Source organism: Rana temporaria, chromosome 3 (genome assembly GCF_905171775.1).
Source record: "Rana temporaria chromosome 3, aRanTem1.1, whole genome shotgun sequence".
Taxonomy (NCBI): domain Eukaryota; kingdom Metazoa; phylum Chordata; class Amphibia; order Anura; family Ranidae; genus Rana; species Rana temporaria.
The window spans coordinates 59,913,928-59,938,248 of record NC_053491.1 but is presented as its reverse complement, the minus strand read 5'-3'; the positions used below and the strand labels follow the sequence as shown (position 1 = coordinate 59,938,248).

The following is a 24,321-nucleotide window of genomic DNA, read 5'->3' as shown; positions in this document are numbered from 1 at the left end:
TGGCCCTTACATCGGTTTCCCTTTACATTACAGTCCACAGATCTCTCCCTTAGAGCCTTTTCACATGGGCAGACTCTGCCAAGCAAATCCACCTGCTCAGTGGGGGAACTCTCCACTGATCCCTGCTGAGCAGGCAGATGACGGGTCCATGTCTGCTTCACTTGTGCACAGTGGACACAGTCACAGACTGCTGTTCTCTATGGACCGGTCTGACTGTCATCCAATCTGCAAGACGGATGGGGAATCTCCATCCATCTTTTTTCATTGGAGCGGATGCAGGCAGGTGTAAATGGACACGTCTGTTTACATCCACCTCCCCATACAAAACAATGGGTAGTCCAATCAGTTCAATTGTGTAAAAGGGGTCCTTCTGCAGGACCAAAATCAAGGGCCCCGTGATGGGAGAAAAGGACACCAGGGGCCCTTCATGGTTTCTTGTGGGCCCTGAAGGTTCTAGTTACGCCTCTGGGCACAGACACTGACTGCAGTGAGATTGCATTATGGGCAGGGTGACACTGCATTATGGGAACGGTCAGGCTGCAATGATGGGCACGGTCAGGCTGCAATGATGGGCACGGTCAGGCTGTAATGATGGGCACGGTCAGGCTGCAATGATGGGCACAGTCAGGCTGCAATGATGGGCACAGTCAGGCTGCAATGATGGGCACAGTCAGGCTGCAATGATGGGCACAGTCAGGCTGCAATGATGGGCACTGTTGGCTGACTCTCTTGCTGATCTCTTGTACCATGCCCGCAGCTCCTGAAATCTCCTGTACCATGCCTGCAGCCCCTGATATCTCCTGTACCATGCCCACAGCCTCTGCCATCTTGACATCTTCTGTACCATGCCCATAGCCTCTGACATCTCCTGTACCATGCCCACAGCCTCTGCCATCTTGACATTTTGTGTACCATGCCCAAAGCCTCTGACATCTTCTCTACCATGCCCAAAGCCTCTGACATCTTCTGTACCATGCCCAAAGCCTTTGACATCTTCTGTACTATACCCACAGCCTCTGACATCTCCTGTACCATGCGCACAGCCTCTGACATCTCCTGTATCATGCCCACAGCCTCTGACATCTCCTGTATCATGCCCACAGCCTCTGCCATCTTGACATCTTCTGTACCATGCCCACAGCCTCTGACATCTTGACATCTCCTGCACCATGCCCACAGTCTCTGAATCTTCTGTACCATGCCCACAGCCTCTGACATCTCCTGTACCATGCCCACAGCCTCTGACATCTCCTGTACCATGCCCACAGCCTCTGACATCTCCTGTATCATGTCTGCAACCTCTAACCATCTCTTGTTTTATATCATGTCTGCAGTCTGGAGAGGAGTCAAAGGTTGGGGTCACGGGAGAAGTCAGACGTGTGTGGACTGTGGAGAGGAGACAATAGGAAAACCAGAGCCACCAACTGGGAGCCGACTGACTGATCCCTGCACAGTGCACCTGAGAGGTGGTCAGTGACAGCGCTGCCAGGCCAGTCTGAGAGGGGGGGGGGGTCATTGATGTAAGGGGGGGTTGATGTAAGGTGTCCCCCTTGATGATTGCTCCACTTTTACCACTTTTAACTGTAATTTGCTGTTATATATCCCTAGCCCTATGTGCTTTCATATCGGTCTTATCTATATATAATACACTCTTCAACTGTGCTTTACAATGCATAATTTTCCCTTTTATGAACAAGAAAATAATGATGTTATGTTGTTGGGCCGGTATAATAATGCTATGGGGCTGGTTTGACATTTTTTCCAGGGCTGGTTTTTACTCCCAGTCCGGCCCTGCCTGCACCTTATGGTGGAAGCATTGATTTTTTATCACTTCGGTGGTGGTTGGTGAAGATTGCTATCAAGATCTACTTTCACATCACTTATGGACCGTTTTTTATTATTTTTTTGTAGACTTTTTTTACAACATTTGATAATTTTACACGTTTACTAGCGCAACCTATTTATTTTGCATATGATTCACTGTGTATATGTTACACAGGAGGTTTGCTGCTTCACTATTAGGCAATTTTTGATTTATAGCGCAGATTTTTCAGTTTTTAAAAGTTCCTAGGTGCTTGATCTGAAATCTCTCTAAAGGGGTGCATGTATGACAGGTGTAACTAAAGAGCAGGGCCTACATCTAAAGAAGCGTGCTACCAAAGGTTTACAAGTGGAGAATTCCACAAGAGAATATCTAAGTGCCATTGCCAAGAGTATCGGGTAGTGTGTTGGTGCTTAAGCTGCCAGCTGGTGTGTTCAGTGTGACTGGCGGGGATGCCTGATGTGATCCTTTCTCTAGCGGCCGGTGCCCCTATGTACTTGGGACTGGACCCGCATCACCAAGAACCTATGTATCTACCTGTACATCACAGGGGAAGAGAAGTGTGAAGAGAATCCTCACTGGCTTAGTGCTGAAGATATGTCACTGGGAGTGAGGTAGCATCAAAGCTGGGCTGGAGAGTGGGATACAGGCTCTGCAGTTTTCCCTCACAAGTGCTGCACCATGTAGGAAGACAGCGTACAATTGGTCGCTGTAAAGTGAGATACAAAGAGTTAATTGTGCCATGACGCGTGCTCGCGTCTAAGTTGGAGATGCTGCCTTAATGCAGGTTTCCCATGACTGCTTAGTTGAGCATTAGTAAGTGAAGGATCTAGAGTTCCCAGATAAGCCCCACCCACAACTTGATCAGAATAGGCAAATACCTAAGTGTGCAGAGTATAGGTTCATTTTAAGTTCAATGTATATTGCCTCAGGAGGATCTTAAAATCCAAATATAATGACAGATTTACAGTGTATATTAGTGAGCTTTATATAATCCTTTTGGATTACATGTTGTATTAATAAAAGATGATATATGTGGTTGCATTGTTTACCACTGTAAATCAATTACCTGTCTAATCTTTAATATACAACAGTATTGTGGATTTTTATACCTTAGCCTAATTGGACAGAATGATTCGTGATTTTGACTCCATCATAACCTGTTTTTACCATGTCAAACAGGGGGAAAGAACAACATCCTATTTTCTTACCTTTTTCACAGAAACTCCTTCAGAGGGGTTCAGTTTTACCACATTTTCTTTCTGCTCTGCGTAAATATATTTTATTGTGATTTTATGTGATAGACCAACACAAAGTGGCACATAATTGTGAAGTGGAAGGAAAATGATAAATGGTTTTCAAAATGTTTTACAAATAAATAACTGAAAAGTGTAGCATGCCGTGCATTTGTATTCAGCCCCCTTTACTCTGATACTCCTAACTAAAATCTAGTGGAACCAATTGTCTTCAGAAGTCACTGTATTGTTAAATAGAGGCCACCTGTGTGTAATTTATGCTCAATATAAATACAGCTGTTCTGTGAAGCCCCTAGACATTTGTTAAAGGACCTTAGTGAACAAACCGCATCATAAAGGCCAAGGAACACACCAGACAGGACAGGGATACATTTTTGGAGAAGTTTAAAGGAGAGTTAGGTTATAAAAAAATATCCCAAGCTTTGAACATCTCAAGGATCACTGTTCAATCCATAATCCGAAAATGGAACGAGTTTGGCACAACTGCAAATCTACCAAGACATGGCCATCCACCTAAACTGACAGGCCGGGCAAAGAGAGCATTAATCAGAGAAGCAGCCTAGAGACCCATGGTAACTCTGGAGCACAGCAAGAAGAAAGCAATTGTTGAAAGAAAGCCATAAGAAGTCCTATTTGCACTTTGCAAGAAACCATGCGGGGGACACAGAAAACATGTGGAAAAAGGTGCTCTGTTCAGATGAGACCAAAATTTTACTTTCTGACCTAAAAGAAAAACGCTATGTGTGGCAGAAAACTAACTGTACATCACCCTGAAGACACCAGCATCATGTTGTGGTGAAGCCTTTCTTCAATAGAACAGGGAAGGTGGTCAGAGTTGATGAGAAGATGGATGGAGCAAAGTACAGGGAAATCTTAGATCAACCGATGAAGCTGACTGATGGTCCGTCACACCTACACACCATAGGTTAAATAACCGATCGTGTCAGAACGCGGTGACGTAAAACACAACGACGTGCTGAAAAAAAACGAAGTTCAATGCTTCCTATTTTTTTAACCAAAGGTTAAATAACCTATGGGGCCCACACACGATTGGTTTTGACCGATGAAAACGGTCCTTCAGACCGTTGTCTTGCTATCCTATCGTGTGTACGAGGCCTAAGAGTCTGCAAAAGATGAGACTGTCGTGGAGGTTCACCTTCCAGTAGGACAGCGACCCTAAACATACAGCCAGAGCTACAATGGAATGTTTTAGATGAAAGCATATTCATGTGTTAGAATGGCCCAGCCAGAGTCCAGACCTAAATCCAATTGAGAATCTGTGGCAAGACTTGAAAATTGCTGTTCACAGACGCTCTTCATCCAATCTGACAGAGCTTGAGGTATTTTCCCAAGAATGGGAAAAAATGTCACTCTCTAGATGTGGTAGAGAAATCCCCAAAAAGACTTGCAGCTGTAAAAGGAAGTGAAAGGCGGTTCTACAAAGTATTGACTCATAATACAGATGTACTCCACACTTTTCACATATTTATTTGTAAAACCATTTATAATTTTCCGTCCACTTCACAATTATGTGCCACTCTGTGTTGGTCGATTACATAAAATCCCAATAAAATACATTTACGTTTTTGGTTGTAACGTGACAAAATGTGGAAAATTTCAAGGGGTGTGAATACTTTTTCAAGGCACTGTATTAGTGGAATACAGGATCATTTCTGGGTTAAGTGAATAAAACCAACATTAATTTAAGAAATGGGCTTTGTCACCAAAATATTGGGAATAACTTTTCTCGTAGTATGATTGTAAACTATTCTTCTATAGGAAAGCAACATATTGTTTACCTCACCTTCAAAAACTCTTCGATTGCATTACTGCATATGGGCAGGAAAGAAATTGGGCAGGATAAACAAACCGGCCCTATATTATTAGTGTGAAGAGACATAATGCCATAAAATATCATCTTGTGTATTCTGGCCATATGCAGCCCTGTTTACTGACTATACGTGATTACACACCACAGTACATGACAAACCACCAACATAAAAATTAACAGCAGACATTTTCATTGTAAAATTCACAGCAGTAGGTTGGCTGCTGATTTATTTTGTAAAATGAATGGATTTGTACTTCTTCACACATATGAAAGACAGCTGTTTTTTTTCAATATGCAAAACTAAGTACCACAGGACATTACAAGAAAGCATACTTGTCTTGGTCTTCCCGTCAGTATTAAATTACGCATACAGTAATAGTTGTTGAATGGTTAAAAAAAGCAAACACAATCTGAACTGTTTTGGTTTGAGAAATGAAAAAAATAAGAAAATCTAAAATATTTTTATTGTATCAATTATGAACTGAGCCTTTCATATGAATGCTGTTGGGTACTTCTGATGTGCAACATATGTCATATATTGTATAATGGCACTGAACTTCCTCTGATAAGTATATGTGGTCAGCTGACCTCAGTGCATTGACCTAGTCACAAATTATTGCACCACTAGGCCCGTGTATATGTTTTACAAGTAGTTGGTCTCTGTAAGCACCATTGATAAAGAAAACCCGAAAACCTCATGTTAGGTTTTTAATCTAGTTTACAATTGCTCCAAGGATAAATAAAAGCTTGAATACAGTATACACACATGTCATTTACATGACATATAGAGATAATTGAGATAAACTAAAGCTAACTTTGGTTGAGTCTGTAATTTGAAAACAGTTTAGACAGAGTATTGGCTGGCTTCTAAAATGTGTAAATATTACAGTGCATTTATAAAAAAAAATCTTTTTTGAAAGTTACTAGCACCAAAAAGGTCTCATAAATGTCTGGCTTAGTGAGTTGTAGGTGGCATGGAAAACTTTTATAGTACAAACCAGAGAAGTCCAACAAAAGAACACCTACGTGTACCTCTGCTGAAATTATCAAATCTTTCAGCATCAAAGGCCAACTTCCATTGAAAAAGTCTCCAAGTTTAATATCGACATATTCACCATAACAATAAAGGAAGCCTGAGAAAGTGGTTGTGGTTAGCTGGGATAATGATCCTGTACCTTGCATATGTCATGAGAAGAAGAAAGTGCTTTCTTAAGTCATAGATACATAGTTATGAAGGATCTGTACCTATGCTAGGATTCAGTGAAGTTGGGGAGGGTGGGAGGAAACATTCATGACTACTTTAGTAATCTTTGGTTTTGTTTTGGCTGTTCTTTAGCATGGCAAATTAATGAAGTAAGATTCTAATTTTCATTTTAAGAATGTCACCCAGTTCACCAGTGAGGTAGTCTCTGTCGTGTCTATCTTCAAGTTGGAAAAGCTCTTTCTCCTTAAAAAGAGGGAAACTGCTAATCTGTATGTTATAAACACCAGGCACTGGCTTCTTCTTGGTTAGATGCAGGTAACTGATGCCTTCCTTTTGGTTGAGCCTAAATAAGCCATCTTCATTCCCAGAGTCTATTAGGTATCGGTTGTGGTGTTGCAGAGTTGTGAGAGCTGGTGTAAGCTCCAGAATTCGGTCTCTACTGTTTAAGTGGGAAACATTAAAGGACAGGATTGCCGTTTTCTCCGAATCCCAACTGGCGAGGCTAATGGGGGCTTCCAGTTGAAGCTGCTCCTGGTAAAAAAAAACAAAAAACGAAATGTTACAATTTGTATTTAAAGCAGTACAAGCGAATAAAACATATTTAGAGGTTTTAAAATAAGCAAATATACTCTGTTCTATTTTGCTCTCCAGACTCGGTTTTGGATTAGTGCTGTCTTTGGGCACCACTTTAAAATAGCATTTGTGACACACAATCTGTACTTCAGAACTTTTTGATCAATTCACCCTAACAAGACCATCAAATCAACATTAGTATATACTGTAGATCTACTTCGATGCTTGAAGTGACCCTTAGAGTGGCTTAATCAAATGTTGCCTCTTTGTCGATCGCCAGCCCCTGCATATATTCCACACGGGTGTAAAATCTATGTGGGTGTGTGAAATACCTGCTGCCCCAGTCCACCATGTGGTTTCTCCTGCCAGATTCTCTGTTATTATGGGGTTTACAAGCCAGCAGGCTAAGCCACAGTGTGCAGTAGGGATGAGTGGAACTGCCCTGCATTTGGTTCAACCAAGATTTAGCAAAACACCAAAGAAATTGGGATGCCAAACCCAAACCCTACTGAAATCAATGGAAGTTTAATTTGATAAATCAAAAATTTCCATTTTCTGGATCAATAGGCAAGGGATTAAAAGTGCTGCAGCACCACTAACATAAACAAAAGAAAGAAATGTTTTAGATTGCTGGCAAATTACATTTACTTACTAACTTCTTTTATTGGCACACAGACCTCTCCAAGGGACCCCCAAAATACGTGGCAGGCATAGGGTCTGCTATGTATTTTGGGAGACCTTTAGAGGAGCCTGTGTGTTGCTTAAAAGAAAAAAAGAAAGAAAGAAGCTGGTAATGAAATGTGATTTGCTGGAAATTAAACAGTATCATTTATTTGCTTTGCTAATGTCACTTTTGCTGTAGCATATCCTACAGCAAGAATAACAAGAAAAAATATGTAGAGCCTCCCCCCAATGCATACCAGACCCTTTGATTTTGGTATGGATTTTAAGGGGGGTTCCCATGCAAATAAAAAATAAGTGTATAGGGGCCCCCTTAAAAATTCAAACCAGACCCTTAAGTGAGACATATATTATGCAATTTTCTTTTCTTCATCCACAGGTTAAAGGAAAAAAATCACTCAATTCCACCCTCAATACAACCAGTGTTGATGGGGGAAATCCTCCCACTGCGCTATTGTATTCTGACAGCAGAGGCTTCCCTGCTGTCAGAATACAATGATCACTGCTGATCACTATAGCTGCCAGAAGTGATCGCATGGGAAAAAAAACAACAGGCTGGTTGTACTGAAGTTGAGTCGATAGATCGACTGCAGTACATGCTGCCTGCCCATAGATCTCAACTCAGGCGGAACTGGCTGAATTTGGAATCGTCTATGGCCAGCCTTAATTCGGGCATGCAGTCTGGCTGACCAGGTAAGCAGGATGGTTGACATTTAGCTTCCTTCCTCTTGAATCATGCCCTACACATGGGGAAGGGGGATGGGGGATACAGTGCCGGATTTGCTTCCAACATGATTAGAGAATTGAAGTGAATTAACACAATTTGTGTGTCAACATTCTCAACTTCTTTAACAAATCGGCCTTCCTGAAACATATTCATATATATATATATATATATATTTATTTAGATTTGTGTGCTTGTTGGCAAATGGGACACCTTCATTATGCCGGAGGGGACAGACCACAAGCTAATGTGAGGCAATATCTCTGCTGGAGATTGTCCCACTTTCAACTTAAGGGATGAGTTTGACTTTTTAATCAAAAGAAACACACATACAAAAACAGCATTTTTAAAGATGCTTTTCTATTAAGGTAAAACATTAGGGTAATGGTTATTGAAGCTCACATATTCTAATGCATTACATGTTCTTCTCGTTATGACTGCATAACAGACAAGAAAAAAGCAATATTACCTCATTATCACTGGCCGCGGTATCATTGGCACTCCTCCGTTTCCTTCCTCTCTTGGGATAGCCATTGATCTTACAGTCATAGCAAGCTTCGGGGGACAGAGAGTTATCATCTATTTCTCCACTCGTTGCCATATCCTGGGCAGCTCTGCTTAGTCCGGCTCCTGTTACACAGTGTCTGAAAGTACAATACAAACTTCTATTAGATTTCATAACTATTCTTCTGGCAAGTATGACTATAATCCAGTAGTGAAACCAAACAAGTTTAAAAAGAAAACATTTTTATCTCCAGTACTTCTATTTTTTGATAAAAAATAAGTTGTGCAACAAATCTCAGCCCTTATCAATTTTGGTTATGGAAATAACTGAATATTGCCAAGTATGATTGGGATGAGACTAGACTGATAATGTATAAACATCTTACAACTAGTGTACTGTCATCACTTATAACTCTCCACTGTTCAAATGTTTACAATAGGTGCATTAAAATACATTTATTAGCCTAAAATACCCATCAGGCATTTATAAATAATAAAAATCACCCTCTAAAATGCATACATAAACTTCAGGCCTGTCATTCTATCATTAAATGTATTAACCACATATGGCTATGCGATGTATAAATATTCAATATTTTAGACAACAGTGGCCATAAGATATGATAAGCTCTTTAGGTTCAGTCATTGGGCTACATTGTCCTAGAATGATACATTTTTTCACCTCTACTTAATAGGAAATGTTCTCAGCATCAGTATGTATTAAGTATGAAAGGGTGAGAGACGCCACACACCACTAGCCCAGGTGAAAAGAAATGTGAACAGCCTCAGCGTTGAAGTCTTCCTGAGCCCCGTCTCTGATACATTTCACCCTGCCTATTGGAGTTAAACCGATGGATGGGATAAAATGCATCAGAGACGGGGCTCAGGAGGAGCTCAAGGCTGAGGCCGTTCACATCTCTTTTCACCAGTTGAGCTAGTGGTGTACGGTGTCTCTCATTCCCTCAGACTTCCCTGATTTCTGGATTGCACTCTTATATTTCTGTGAGACACCGGATCTACCAGAGCACTTTGAGCGGCGCTATAAGTTGTATTGGGTATAGTGAGTATGTATTAAATGTTTGCAAATTAATGTGTACTAAGTAATCTGAATTTAATGTACATTGGGACGAGGGTTCAGTGTCCTCTAATAACCAGTGAAATAGAAATAGAGTAGTATTGGAAGAGAAAAAAAGTGGTTCCATGAAGTCTACTCAATTTTTTAGCAAATGATCATTTTTTTTTTATGTTTTTGAGTGTAGAAGTATGTATTTTGTCCCAAGCATGTTTAAACATATTTACTGTTGACTGATTTGCCACCTCTGCAGAAAGTCTACTCCAACGTTAAAATACTCTTTTCGTAAAATAATACTTTCTAAGTTTAGTTTAGAACTTTCCTCCTGTTAGTTTGAGGTATGTCCAATGTATTTTCCCACTACTTTAAGAATATGGATAGATGTGTACAGTAATAGATCATTTGTGGAATGCTGGTGCGGATTACCCTTGTCCTATTCTGAAGTATCCAGGTGGACATCCACAGACATATCCTCCTTCAGTATTTGAACAACCGTAGCTACATGGTGCTTGAGACGAGCCGCACTCATTGACGTCTTGACATGAACCACCATACTGTTCAAACTGAAATCCTGTTGGACATATACACTTGAAGCTTCCCAATGTGTTGTGGCACGAAGCTCCCCCACATGCATGGGTGTTCATACATTCGTTCTCATCTAAAGGAACACAAGATTGCATGCAAATGCATTATTTGTACCGTAGCTGAACAGTTTATAATAGCTTATATTGTTACTAGTAAAGTCTACTGACATTCTGTAATGGTGTCATTATTTGAATTACTCATAATTCATCTAGGGGTTGATATAATAAAGACAAATAGACTGTTTACATTGCAAGGAAACCTGCACTTTACATTGGCATTTTCCCTATAGCTTAGTGAATGAAGTAAAGCTCTGCTGACTTCAATCATCCAATCATGTTAAATTAAAAATGCACTTTTTTTTTATTTTCCTTGAACGTGATGGAGGAGAAAACAAAACTTTGCATAATAACTGGCTCTGTTACTTATTATAAGTTTACATAAAACATAAAACTGGGCTTAAATGTGTCTAGACTCTTTGTGATGAGTTTCCAAATATCTCAGGCAGTCAAGAGCAATAATTGAAATCACCACGCATATTAAAACACTTTTGTGTGCTCACAAAACAAAACACAAAAAAGATGTACTAATGTTATCATGCGTCTTTACTAACAGATCCCATGACAAACAAATCTGGTCATGCTGAATTTGAAAGATCAAGGCGGTGATAATTATTAGTATATTTGATGGCCTGGCTTACTCATCCTAAACTTTTACTTTCAGAATATAATGACTCCCACATGTTTATGGTTTTTATTTATGTGATTTCCACATGTGGGGATAATACAAAATATAATAATTAGGGCTCTTTAGTCAAATAATTTCTACATGTGAAGACATATCCATGTTGTAGGTATGGTATAGTATCCATTAAAAATCCCATTATTTTTTCTTGTAGGGTTTTTATGCAATTGTTCATTTTATTGGATTTATACTGAACGTTTTACAACTATTTTCTTTTGGATGTCAGCTATTACCTTTTTGTACCACCACCCTCTCCCTTTAGGATGTAAGCTCTATGAGCCGGGCGCTCCTGTACCTCCTGTATTGAACTGTACTGTAATTTTGCTGTCCCCCAATACATTGTAAAGCGCTGCGTAAACTGTTGGCGCTATATAAATTGTGTATAATAATAATAATAATAATAATAATAATAATAATAATAATAATATTAGAAACTATGAAACTGAATAGTGAGGCCGCCAAAAACTACATGGAAGATCACTCACCCACACATTGGTTCCACTGATAATGTTGTTGATAGCCTTGTGGGCAGCTACATCTATACCCGCCCATAATGTTCTGGCATCCATGCTGACAACGATGGCTTCCTTCACACTCATCCACATCTAGCAAAAAAATAATGATATCAGATTTGAATCTGTTTGTACTTAGAGATAGGGCAATCCCATTCACATTTTTAGACAGGGTAGATACATATTATACTCTGAATAATATTACATGGTCCGCACATCAAGCACTATTCTACTCTGCCTGTATTGAATGTTGGAGCTCTCCTTTAAAAGACTTAATCCTCACAATTGCCTTTAAAGCCCATGTCTAGGGAAGTAAAAATCCTCCATTGCAGTGGGGCTGCCGCTGCCCTGCAAATGTCTGGGGGACAGAGAAAGGCAATGTTACCTACCCAATCCTTTACTTCTATGTTGGCTGACACTGTCCTCTGCGCTCTGGAGGTATCCTTTTATCTGATACAGGGCAATGGACTCTGCACTGTACTTGATGACATCAGAGAACCTGTGACTGGCAGAACTGCAGGAAGTGAGGGATCAGGAAAGGAAAACTGCATTTAACCATGGCAGTGCGGAGAACAACCCCACTGCAGGATTTTTACTTTCCCTGAAATTCGGCTTTAAAGAAATAATTTTAAGTAGAAGCAAAGGCAATTTTTTTCATCTGTGGCAATTCTTATGGCTAGTCATCATGCCTTAACCTCTGCAGCCATCAATCTTGGTATATCAGGCACTAAATGAGACATTGCTATGGTTGTATTGGAGACACTTAAAAAAAACTTGCAACGATGTTGCCACTCTCAATGCTACTACAGCTCTAATGACATTCTATTTTTGCTAATGGAGGCTGACTGATAACCTAGTACCCCCCTGCATCATGTCCTGCAAACCTCCTCCACATCTCATCATATTACCAGCTGGAGTCTATTCGAGAATCCCTGCACCAAGACTACATCTTTTAAATATAGGAATCAGGATATGTCATGGTGCTTTCACAATTATGAAGGGCAGGGCTTCAATGCATGTACTGGGCTTTTCCTTTCCTTGTCTGATGGCTTCTACTTTAATTAGATTACACTTCAAGTCATAAATTTTCGTTTTGAAAATTAGAATATAAACTTGCTGTTCAAGTTGCTTATCTTTTATTGATTATACTTTAAAGGTCTTTAGACAATATTCGTACATAGGTAGTTTCAGTTGAAGATACTCCAGTATTTACCAGCTACTACGTTATAACCAAGAAAAGACTTCCTGCATAGATGTTTCCCTTGGCTAAGCTTGCAATATGAACAAGCTCCTGTTCCAGTTAGCAAGTTACAAATGTTGCTGCAATGCCCTGTACAAGACCTCAGAAAAAGGCAGCCCCCCCCCCCCCCTCCGGGCACAACACCGGCAAGATTATACCGACACGGCAATGTTTTTCTAGCTCAACTACAAGACATTTTGGAGCCAGGAAAGAACTGGAATTTCTGTTTAGTAATAAGCACAGCATTAACGAAATAAGAGAAAGATGCAAAAGACAAAAACGTTTTTGTGTTTTCTTAGGCTGTGTTAGGTTATCAACAACATGTAGCAAAAAATATAATAATATAAAGTGGCACATGCATAGAGCCATGTATAGTTGTACAAAGCTATGCCAGAAAGTAGACTCATAAAATGCCATTTGTGTTCCATAATAAATGTAATACCTTCACATGCTGCTCCACTCTGATCGAGGGAAAAGCCACGCTGGCAGTCACACATATAGCTGCCCGGAGTATTCTGGCAAACGCCTTTAGCACCACACAGGTTCACTTCCTGAGAGCATTCGTTGTTATCTAGATGGTATCAGATGGGAGAGAATATAAGAGATGACTGAGAATGTTGGCAACCATGTTGGTTTATTTAAAGTAGAATCAACTTAATTGTGTCTATTTTACATACATATACCATAATGCTAGTCTATAAATATGTCCCATGGCAGTCTGTCAGATGGTCTGGGCTAAAATTAGGTTGTTGGGTAGTTCAGGACGTGCAGATGGCTTCAGGCTGGGTTCACACTATTGTACATCCAATTTGCATTTTCTGAAAACTGGGTATAACTTTCTGTATGCGTCCTTATTCTGTAGGTATGGATGATACACAACACCACTTCTCCTGTTCTGAAACTGGGTGCAATTTTCTGCATGTGTCCCTATTCCGTAAGTACAGATGAAGAATCATAGAACTTCTTTTGTTCTGTAAGCTGGGTGTCATTTTTGGATGTGTCCTTATTCTGTATGAAGGCATTGTGTACAGTCCCACTTCACTTGTTCTGAAACGGGGTGCAATTCTCTGCACGTTTCATTATTTAGTATGTACAGGTGATGCAAAGTACTACATCTCTTGGTCTGAAAGTTGGGTGTAATTCTCTGAATATGTCTTTATTCTGTATGTATGGATAATGTACTCCCACTTAATTTGTTCTGCAAGCTGTGTGTAAATTCCTATGTGTGTCCTTATTCTGTATGAAGTGATATAGCACAGTGCTACTTCTCTTGTTCTGAAAGCTGGATAGGTATATTTCTCTGTCTTTAGGCCTTATTTGCGCAAGTGTACTAATCCATACATCCATGTGATGGGCTGTCTTCAGCCGCCCAAGATGCACAAGTGTTTCATGCAGGGGCATAAAAAGCAGTCTGTTGACAGGCAGCTGGCTGCATGGACCTCCAAGCACATCCTGGAGTGTACATCCATGTGGCTTTGATGCATGGATAAAGAAACAGACAGACAGATACACAGTCTCACTTCTCTTGTTCTAAAAGCTGCATATCATTTCTGTATGTGTCCTTATAGGGATGAGCTTGGGTTTGACTCAGGGTTGGGTTCAGCCAATTCCCCATCTTGCAGCTACATGTACACAAAAGGGTGCAAGAATGCTTGTAAAATCATTGACCTGTTATGGCCACATGGCTTAATATGGACATTGTCATGAGCATTCTACCCCCTTGTACTGTATATGTGCGACCATGTGGCTGGGAGTCCCCCCTGCTGATTGTTCCGACACTAACATCTGCTCTGTAGGTTTGGACCAAACATAAACTCATCACTAGTCCTTAAGCCTGGTGCAAACTATTTTTTTTTTCATTCAACCCTGTGGGTTGAACAGAAAAAAACTGTCAGCTCTGGTCAGAGCCGCTGTACTAACCATGCAAGCTTAGTTCAGCAACCTCCCCCGCTGAGCTATTGTGTTCTGACATAACACTTCGATCAGCACTCTCTGTTGGTCGGATGCTGGTTTTCTGAACGGCTGACTTCTGTCAGACAGACCGACATACACACGAGCCCGAATGTCGGCCATTTTGTTTTTACCGGCCGATGTCTTCCGACATTCGACACATGTGTACAGGGTTTTGGTCTGTACGTATACATGATGCACAGTAACACTTCCCTTGTTCTGAAATCTGGGTGTATCTCTCTGTCATAGGCGTGCGCAGGGGGTGTGCCAGGTGTGCCAGTTGTGCAGTGCCGGCTTCAACTACTGCCTTGGCCTTCCCACCTGTTGCCCCACCCCAGACAGTGCTGCTGGCCTCCCTCTTCTCTCCTCTCCTCTCCCCTCGGTTGCTACTGGATGTTTCAGAATGGAGAGTGGGGGAAAGGGCTAGTGAATGTTATTAACTGGCCCCTTCCTTTTCTAAAATGAACACACTCACTTTGTTCATTCATAACTGAAGCATAGTAAACACAATTTACTAAGCTTCAATGTGTTTGAGCTTTGGGGTGCATATTCTGTATATATCATCACTGCATTGAGGCACCGTTCATCTTCTACAACCTGGTTATATGGTATCCACATTTGAGTCTTGATTTAAATGGCTCAGTAGTAATTTGCTTCATTCCAGTGTTATTATTTCTAGAACTAATAACAGTTCCTTAGTGGAGATTTTTGGCGTTCCTAATGAATGTGCACTATATGGTTCTAATTTTACAGCAATGGATATACGCCAAGTTACTTGTTCTAAATATGCACAACATTAAGCATGACATTAGGCTTTTCTGTCATACTTGAAACTGGAATAAATAACTTGGAACCCATTTTCTGACATTCCTTATTATGTGTAGATTTTTTTAAATGATGACTATTCTAGAATTTGTTTTTAAAGCGCCTCAATAATTTTACCAGGGATAAGGATTGAATGTAATGTGTGGAAGCTCCTAGACATAATTTATATTACGATTTTTAGCATGGTGCTAAAAAAGATCTGCAATGTCATTTAGCATTAAAACAGATCTATGACGTGATCTATAACCTAACCTTGCACGCCCTCCACCCTGAATAATAGTAATTAAAGGTCTTAAAGAAGGGCAACAAAGCTAATAAAGGGTCTGAAGGATATTAGAAGAAAGGTTGCGAGCACTGAACTTATTCTCTCTGGAGAAGAGACGCCTGAGAGTGGATATGATTTCAATTTACAAATACCGTACTGGTGATCCCATAATAGAGATAACACTTTTACGTGGAAGGGAGTTTAACAAGACATGTGACCGCTCATTAAAATTAGAGGAAAAGAGGTTTAACCTTAACCTACTTAGATGGTTCTTTACTGTTATGCCTTACACACATGGTTGGACTTTTGACCATGCAAAAGTCAGTCGTGAGTCCGTCGGAATTTCGACGGAAAGATAGAAAACAGGTTCTCTATCTAAGGTCCATCGGATTTCTGAGAAAAAAAGTCCGATGGAGGCTACACACGGCTGGACTTTCCGAGAAAAAAAGCCTGTTGGACTTTTTTTCTCTGAAAGTCCGGCCGTGTGTACGAGACATAAGAATGAATGAATGACTTGTATAGCGCTACACTTGCGAACTGAATCGCCTCTAGGCGCTTTTTGCAGCCAGTGTCTTCTTGGCTGGTGCGGTAATTTACCCCGTAGGATCTTGACACACAGTCGTACACACATATATACTGGGCCAATTTGGATAGGATCCAATTAACCTACCAGCATGTCTTTGGAGTGGCAAGGGTGTGGAATTTCCTTCCACAGGCGGTGGTCTCAGCAGGGGGCATCGATAGTTTAAAAAAACGATTAGATAAACACCTGAACAACCACAACATACAGGGATATACAATGTAATACTGACATATAATCACACACATAGGTTGGACTTGATGGACTTGTGTCTTTTTTCAACCTCACCTACTATGTATCTATGTACAGAGCACAAAAATACTTGCCTTTGTTTGTAGCTCAGGGAGTCAGTGTGGGGTTCCCAGCAAAGTAGTGGCTAGCCAACGTTTATTTTTACACTTAAGCTCTCCTAACCCTACCTAGCTGAACACTTAACCAACCACCAAAAAACACTTAACCTCCTCCCCCTCACAATATTAAACACCCAACGCGAGCCCTTAGAGCTATACAGGGTACATTATATTAGGAACCTATTCCATTGTTCACAGGCTTTAAATCGTGGTAAGCATTAGAAGTGAAAGATGAGAGGGTATTTTGAAGAGCTCTCTATTATGTACTAACAAGTACTACCTACAAGGGTACCCTCTATACTTCTCTACAATCAAAACCACAATTATAAATGATATTGGTGTACTTACCAATGCAGGCAGTATGATGCTGTGTAAATCCAGGAGGACATTTACATGTAAATCCTCCCATCGTGTTCACACAAATAAACTGACAATTATGTTGCTTGGTTGCACATTCATCAAGATCTATAAAGATAAGCACAGACATGGTATTTGCACTGTGATCAGAAAGAAAACCTGAATGTAGGCCGATATATTCTTCACCCTTACTGCATGTCACTATCTTCAATCACACTTTACTTGTTCTCTTCCTGCATTTTATATTCCAACCTAACAGATGGATATCTGGGCAATTACCACAATGACATGCAATCTCTTTTTATTAACTGGCCTATTGGCATTACTAAAGAAATATAGACCATTCACTTATTTTTTACTTTGCTAGGGAATTTCTGTTAGGCCCCGTACACACGACCAAACATGTATGCTGAAACTGTATGTTTCAGCATACATGTTTGGTCGTGTGTAGGCGCGAGCGGGCCGAATTCCAGCAAACATTTGCCCGCCGGGCCTTTTCCCAGCAGACAAATATTCCTGGACGTGTTTTAAAACCGTCCGCTGGAATCCTGCCCGCTCGGACATGTACGGTCGTCAGTACAGACCTATCGTACATGTCCGAGCGCCCGCCGTCCCTCGCATGCGTCGAATGACTTCGACGCATGCGTGGACGCCTTTAAATGGCAGGTCCGCCCACGTCGCCGCGTCATTGCCGCGTCATCGCCGCGGCGATGACGAGGACACGCCCCGCGTATTGTTTACGCGCGGACTTCTGTACGATGGTTAGTACAGCCATCGTACAGAAGCCCTCTGGCAGACATGTACGGTGAAAACGGTCCGACGGACCGGCTTCATCGTACATGTTTGCTCGTTAGTACCCGGCCTTAGGGAATTTTAGATTAGTGATTGATGTTTCAACCATTCATTTATGTGCAAGTACAAGTCTGGGCCAATGAGGAAGGAGATACCAGGGGGAGTCGAGGCTCTCCTGCACATCGCTGGACTAAGATCGGGCTTAGGTAAGTATTAGGGGGGCCGGGGGGTTGCGTTGTGCTGGTTAAATGGATGGCTAGACATTATAAGACGGCTAAGTGTGATGACTGATGAAACTGATCACAAATATATACATACTAATGTTTGCATCGTTGATTCCTCCCCTACATATTACAACAGATTTAGAAATAGCGGATCAGCAGTAGCAGCTAGTTCATTGGTGGTTGATTTAATTAAGGACATTTTAATTGAAGTTGAACTTTGCAAAGGAATTACCCCGAGAGCACAGTGAATGAAGTAAAGCTTTGTAGCTGTCCACCATCCAATCATGTGCAAGTAAAAATGCAAAAAGAAATGTCTTTATATGTGATTGGTTATTCTTTACAAAGTGAAATTTCACCACATTTTCTGAACTATTGGAACATTCCCTTGCAAAGAGCAATTTCACTTGCAAAGTGAACAGCCTATTTGGCTTTAATACATCAACCCTATTGTGAGGAACTGTGGGGTCGTTTTTTAACCCTTTCACCCTAAGCCTGGTCTACATCCTCTCTCTGTATGTGAGTTACACATTAACCCCTTCACCTCCTCCTCCCCCTGCATATGATATGTGCATTTATGTATCTTGTGCACCATTACCAATCTCCTCAATACCAGCATGTCTCTTTATTTGCAAAAAAATTGGCAAAAAATTAGATCACCATTTTTTTTTTTTATCTGTTCTGTGATTTCTATTTTAAATATATTTTTAATAAAATGTAAGGGAAAGTTTTTTCTCCAAAATGTTTAGACTTTTTTTTCTTTTTATAGTTAAAAAAAAATTCAGGGGTGATTAACCCCTTCACACTGACCGTACGCAAATATGCAGCCTCGGCTTGGAGGGGTTGTACCTGCATCACCCTGATACCGTTTTTGTAGAGCAAACGGTCAGCTTTCTTCAGATAACAACTGATGCGGCTAGCAGCTACTCTGCTGTTATCCCAAGGAACGGGAGTGGACGACCCCCCACTCCCGCTGCCTTCCGCGGCTTGCCTGGGCTCTCCCATCCCACCAGAAGGCCATGACATCACTTCCTATTTAATGAAGATTTGAAGGCGCCAAATAAAAAAAAATGTATTTGGGGTCTTTCTCAATAAAGAGTACCTGTCACTGCCTATTACTGTCACAAGGGATGTTTACATTTCTTGTGACAGCAATAGAAACGATCCTAATTTTCTTTGCTCGTGCGTAGAAGCGAACGCATGCGTAAGACGCACCTGCAAAAGTAAACAGTATTCAAACTACACATGTGAGGTATCGCCACGATCATTAGAGCGAGAGCAATAATTCTCGTACAGGACTTCCTCTGCAACTCTAAACAAGCAACCTGTAGAAAATTTTAAAGCGTCGCCTATGGCGATTTTTAAGTACCGTAGTTTGTCGCCATTCCACGAGTGTGCGCAATTTCAAAGCATGACATGTTAGGTATCTATTTACTCGTAACATCATCTTTCACATTATACAAAAGAATTGGGCTAACTTTATTGTTTTTTTTTTTTTATTCATGAAAGTGTATTTTTTCCCCAAAAATTTAGTTTAAAAAGACTGCTGCACAAATACCGTGTGACATAAAATATTGCAACGATTGTCATTTTATTCTCTAGGGTCTCTGCTAAAAAATATATATACAGTATCTCACAATAGTGAGTACACCCCTCACATTTTTGCAAATATTTTATCTTTTTCATTGACAACACTGAAGAAATAATGCTTTGCTACAATGTAGAGTAGTGAGTGTACAGCTTGTATAACAGTGTAAATTTACTGTTTCCTCAAAATAACTCAACACACAGCCAATAATGTCTAAAGTGCTGGCAAAAAAAGTGAGTACACCCCTAAGTGAAAATGTCCAAATTGGGCCCAAAGTGTCAATATTTCGTGTGGCCACCATTATTTTCCAGCACTGTAGCAAGGTGTTATTTCTTCAGTGTTGTCACAGATATAAGATATAATAAAATATTTACAAAAATGTGAGCGGTGTCCTCACTTTTATGAGATACTGTATATAATGTTTGGGGGTTACAAGTAATTTTCTAGCAAAAAATACAGATTTTAAGCAACAAATGTCTAAAAAGGGCTCAAGCATGAAGGAGTTAAATACAACCATAAAAGGCTTTGTCTCAAAAAATTATCTAAATGTTTTTGGGGTACAGGGTCACTATAGTAAGAAACTATAGCAATACTGAAAAATGGCCTGGCAATGAATGGGTATTACAGGCTGGTACTCAAGTGGTTAATAATGTCAATGGTATCACAAAGGCGACATGTATTCTGTCAAAGAACACGTCACAGTATTATTGTTATGCTGTACATATAACACTCCTCTGTTCTGCCTGCACAGTACCAGGTCCTAGGGCGACATTACCTTTACAGCTTCTTCCATCTTCCTGCAAAACATAACCACGTGGACAGGAACACTGGAAACTTCCTTCTGTATTCTTGCAAATAAAATTGCAAGGTTTGGGAGACTGACCACATTCATCAAGATCTGGAATGATAATGGCACATCAGACCCTTCTTTTTATATATACACATAAAACAGGATTCAAGTCAATGCTTTCATATGCCTTAATCACAGTAAACAAACCTATTCAGTCTTACATTAGCATAATTATTCCCACTTCCTATACATTTATGTTTTTCACCTTGTTAAACAAAAATTTAGGTTGCCATACACAGTTAGATTTTTGTTTAAACTTTAATAGAAAAATCGTTCCTGATGCCGCGTACACACGATCGGTTCGTTTGATAAAAATGGTCCGATGGACCGTTTTCATCAGACGAACCGATCGTGTGTGGGCCCCATCGTTTTTTTTTTCCCATGGGTGAAAAAACTTAGAACCTGTTTTAAAATTATCTGATGGTTAAAAAACCGATAGAAAAAAGCGATCGTCTGTGGGGAAAACCATCGGTTAAAAATCAACGCATGCTCAGAATCAAGTCGACGCATGCTCGGAAGCATTAAACTTAATTTTTCGCAGCACGTCGTTGTGTTTTACGTCACCGCGTTCTGACACGATAGTTTTTTTAACTAATGGTGTGTAGGCAAGACTGATGAAAGCCAGCTTCATCCAATATCTGATGAAAAAATCCATCAGATAGTTTTCATCGGAAGAACCGATCGTGTGTACAGGGCATCAGAACATTCTTTCTTACCATCATTAAGTCAACTAATTTTGTTCGAAAGTCCATAAAAATTCACCCAGACCCACTATTTGAATGGAATCCAAGGAGTATTAAACAGGTTTCATTAAAATATGTATGCTCTTCTCTGAATGAAAACAACATTTACAGCTAGCAAAACATTTTCCATCCTGCTCCTTGGAAATTTTGTGTTACTACAATCAATATGAAACATCAGTTTGACCCCCCTAACCATTAGAAGAGCAAACCAACAGAGAACGAAGACTTTACAAAATTCTACTGTTGTATGGAGAGGTTTACTTTACTGAACCAGACATTAGGTCAGGGGTCTCCAAACTTTCTAAACAAGGGGACAGTTTACTGTCCTTCAGAATTTAGAGGGGCTGGACTGTGGCATGAGAGAGTAGAAAATGTCCTGGGGTGAGCGGGAGTAAACAATGTCACATTTTTAGTGGGAATAGTGGGCCAGATTCACAGAAGAGATACGTCGTATCTCTGAGATACGATTGTCGTATCTATGCGTCTGATTCATAGAATCAGTTACGCATAGATAGCCCTAAGATCCGACAGGTGTAATTGACTTACACCGTCGGATCTTAGGATGCAATTCTAGGCCGGCCGCTAGGTGGCAATTCCATTGCGGTCAGCGTAGAATATGCAAATGACTAGTTACGGCGATTCACGAACGTACGATTTACCCGTCGCTCTAACTTTACGTTGTTTCCGACGAGATACGCCGTGTAAAACTAAGGCTGCCCTCTAGGTGGACTAGCCAATGTTGAGTATGGCCGTCGTGAAAAATCACGTTGTTTGCGTAAGTCGTCCGTGAATGGCGCTGGACGCCATTTACGCTAATGTCAAAACCAATGACGTCATTGCGACGTCATTTAGCGCAATGCACGTCGGGTATTTTTTTGGACGGAGCATGCGCAGTACGTTCGGCGCGGGGACGCGCCTAATTAAAAATGGTGCCCACCCCATTTGAATTAGGCGGGCTTGCGCCGAGCGGATTTACGTTACACCGCCGCAAGTTTACAGGTAAGTGCTTTGTGAATCAGGCACTTACGCTGTAAACTTGCGGCGGTGTAACGTAAATGGGATACGTTACGCCGCCGCAGTGTAACGTATTTCTCTGTGAATCTGGCCCAGTGTTCCATCATTGATGACAGTGGGAGGAATAATGTCCCATTGTTGGTTTCAGTGTCAAGCATGATGCCCCCTATTGTTGGTGTCAGTAGAAGGAATAGTGCTCCGAGGGGTGAAAGGCAAGCAAAGGGCTGCAGTTTGGAGACCACTGCACTAGGTGGTCAGAGATCACTCAAAGGTTGGCAGTTGCTGCCCGAATGTCTGACTTCACACACTAGGAATTAGTGTAAGACCCCTTTCACATACATTTTTTTAGCCTGAAAAACTTTGTCAAGCAGACCTGATTAGATGGTCTATTCACCCCCATGGACCGACAGGTGTAAACGATCTTGTGTCTGTTTACACCCGCTTACCTCCAGTAAGAATTTGTCTGCCAAAAAAAAAAAGGGGGGAGGATCTGTCCTCCTCTGTCTAGGCGTATCAGATCAGAGGGCAAACGAGTGTCCGTTTACTCCCAGACGCTCATAGAGCAAAGGGGGCTTACTTACAAACACAAGCTGAAGGGAGTAAATACAGGTAAATGATAAGGCGAATATAAATCTTTCATAGAAAAAAAAACTGCATAACTACTTTTTTAATACTGAATATTTGGATTCTTTCATGAACTTCTCCATTAATAGTTATATCTAGATCTCCAACAGAAATACAAGCATGGAATTTGAACTATAGCATATAACGGCAACTTACCTATACAGGAAGTGCCAGTCATATCAGGGATATAACCTAGATTGCATTCACATTTGTATGTTCCCCTTTCATTGACACATTGTCCATTGCGACAAATTCCATGTAGAACATGACATTCATCAATATCTAGATATAAAAAGAAAGTGATATATATATATATACGGTAATATAAACATAAGAAATAATATAATGAAATAGGATCATATGCTGTATAATTTGCCCAAAGCCCCATCTCTTACACTGCCCAGCTTTATCACTTGCAGTAAAGTAAAACTAAATGCAATATATATATTTTTTAGCATTTTGAATAAAATAAGGAGGGGTGATCAACCCTGTCATATGGGAGATGCAAAATTAAAGGGAGATTTCCCTTTACTTCCTATCACTTCAAAGTGAGGGATATCCTGGTTGGTACCAGGGTCACCAGATCTGGTGTTCCCATTGGAAGATCCCCCCTCTATTCCTGTTTTGGTGACAACCCAAAATTTGGGATTTTCCTTCCCTTCTCGGTTGATAACAGTAAAACAGGACAACTAAGGAGGGTAAATCTCCACAGAGAGAAATAAAAACCTAAAAAAAAAACTAAAAACAAAAATAGGTGTTCTAATCCCTCTCCACTCTAAATAAAAACTAAACAAAAAGTTCTGCTTTTAGTTAGGCTGGGTACACACAGTCAGATCACTGTACCAACACAAGCGATGTCGGTTCAGCGATCTCCCCCGCTGAGCTATTGTATTCTGACAAGGAGACTGCCCCCCCCCCGCTAGAATACACTGATCAGCGTTTGCAGCCATTGGCTGTGAGAGCTGATCGGCTGCTGGTTTTTCAGAAGGACTTTGACAAAAGTCACAAGACTGGCTTCTGTTGGACAGACAGCTTTACACACTGACCAAATGTCGGCCGATTCCTGTTGAACCTGCCAATACTCAGATCATATGTACCCAGTTATAAGGTTTAAATATAGTATCCCTTAATGAACAGTTCATCCTGCTAGGTTACCCTAATTCCCCTAATCTCATGGCTATCTGTATAACTCTAGGCTTCAAGGTGGGGGCACTGGGGGAGCTTTACAGAGTCCTAAGCAATTGTTGTGAGATTGAATATGCCTGTCTCCACCTATAACTCTTTTTCAGTTGTCAGAATTAGTGGATTCTTCTTATTTAGCTGCATATTAAATTTCCACTTCACATTTCAATATGTTGTTTTTTTCTATTGGTTGAACTTGATGGTCTTTTTTTCAACCTGACTATCTATGTAAGTT

At 40.6% G+C, this 24,321-nt stretch overlaps 1 protein-coding gene across 1 annotated transcript in view; it reads right to left on the bottom strand.

Moving 5' to 3' along the window:
• Positions 1–5,095: 5,095 nt before the first annotated feature.
• Positions 5,096–24,321, bottom strand: part of FBN1 (fibrillin 1) — a 359,844-nt gene continuing 340,618 nt past the window's right edge. The window contains exons 58-65 of the mRNA XM_040342652.1: positions 23,061–23,186; positions 20,449–20,571; positions 17,064–17,180; positions 13,188–13,316; positions 11,479–11,598; positions 10,094–10,325; positions 8,561–8,735; positions 5,096–6,644 (exon numbers count right to left, since the gene is read on the bottom strand). Coding sequence (XP_040198586.1) covers positions 6,255–6,644; positions 8,561–8,735; positions 10,094–10,325; positions 11,479–11,598; positions 13,188–13,316; positions 17,064–17,180; positions 20,449–20,571; positions 23,061–23,186 — 1,412 coding nt within the window. The 3' untranslated portion in view covers positions 5,096–6,254. The remainder of the gene's footprint in view (positions 6,645–8,560; positions 8,736–10,093; positions 10,326–11,478; positions 11,599–13,187; positions 13,317–17,063; positions 17,181–20,448; positions 20,572–23,060; positions 23,187–24,321) is intronic.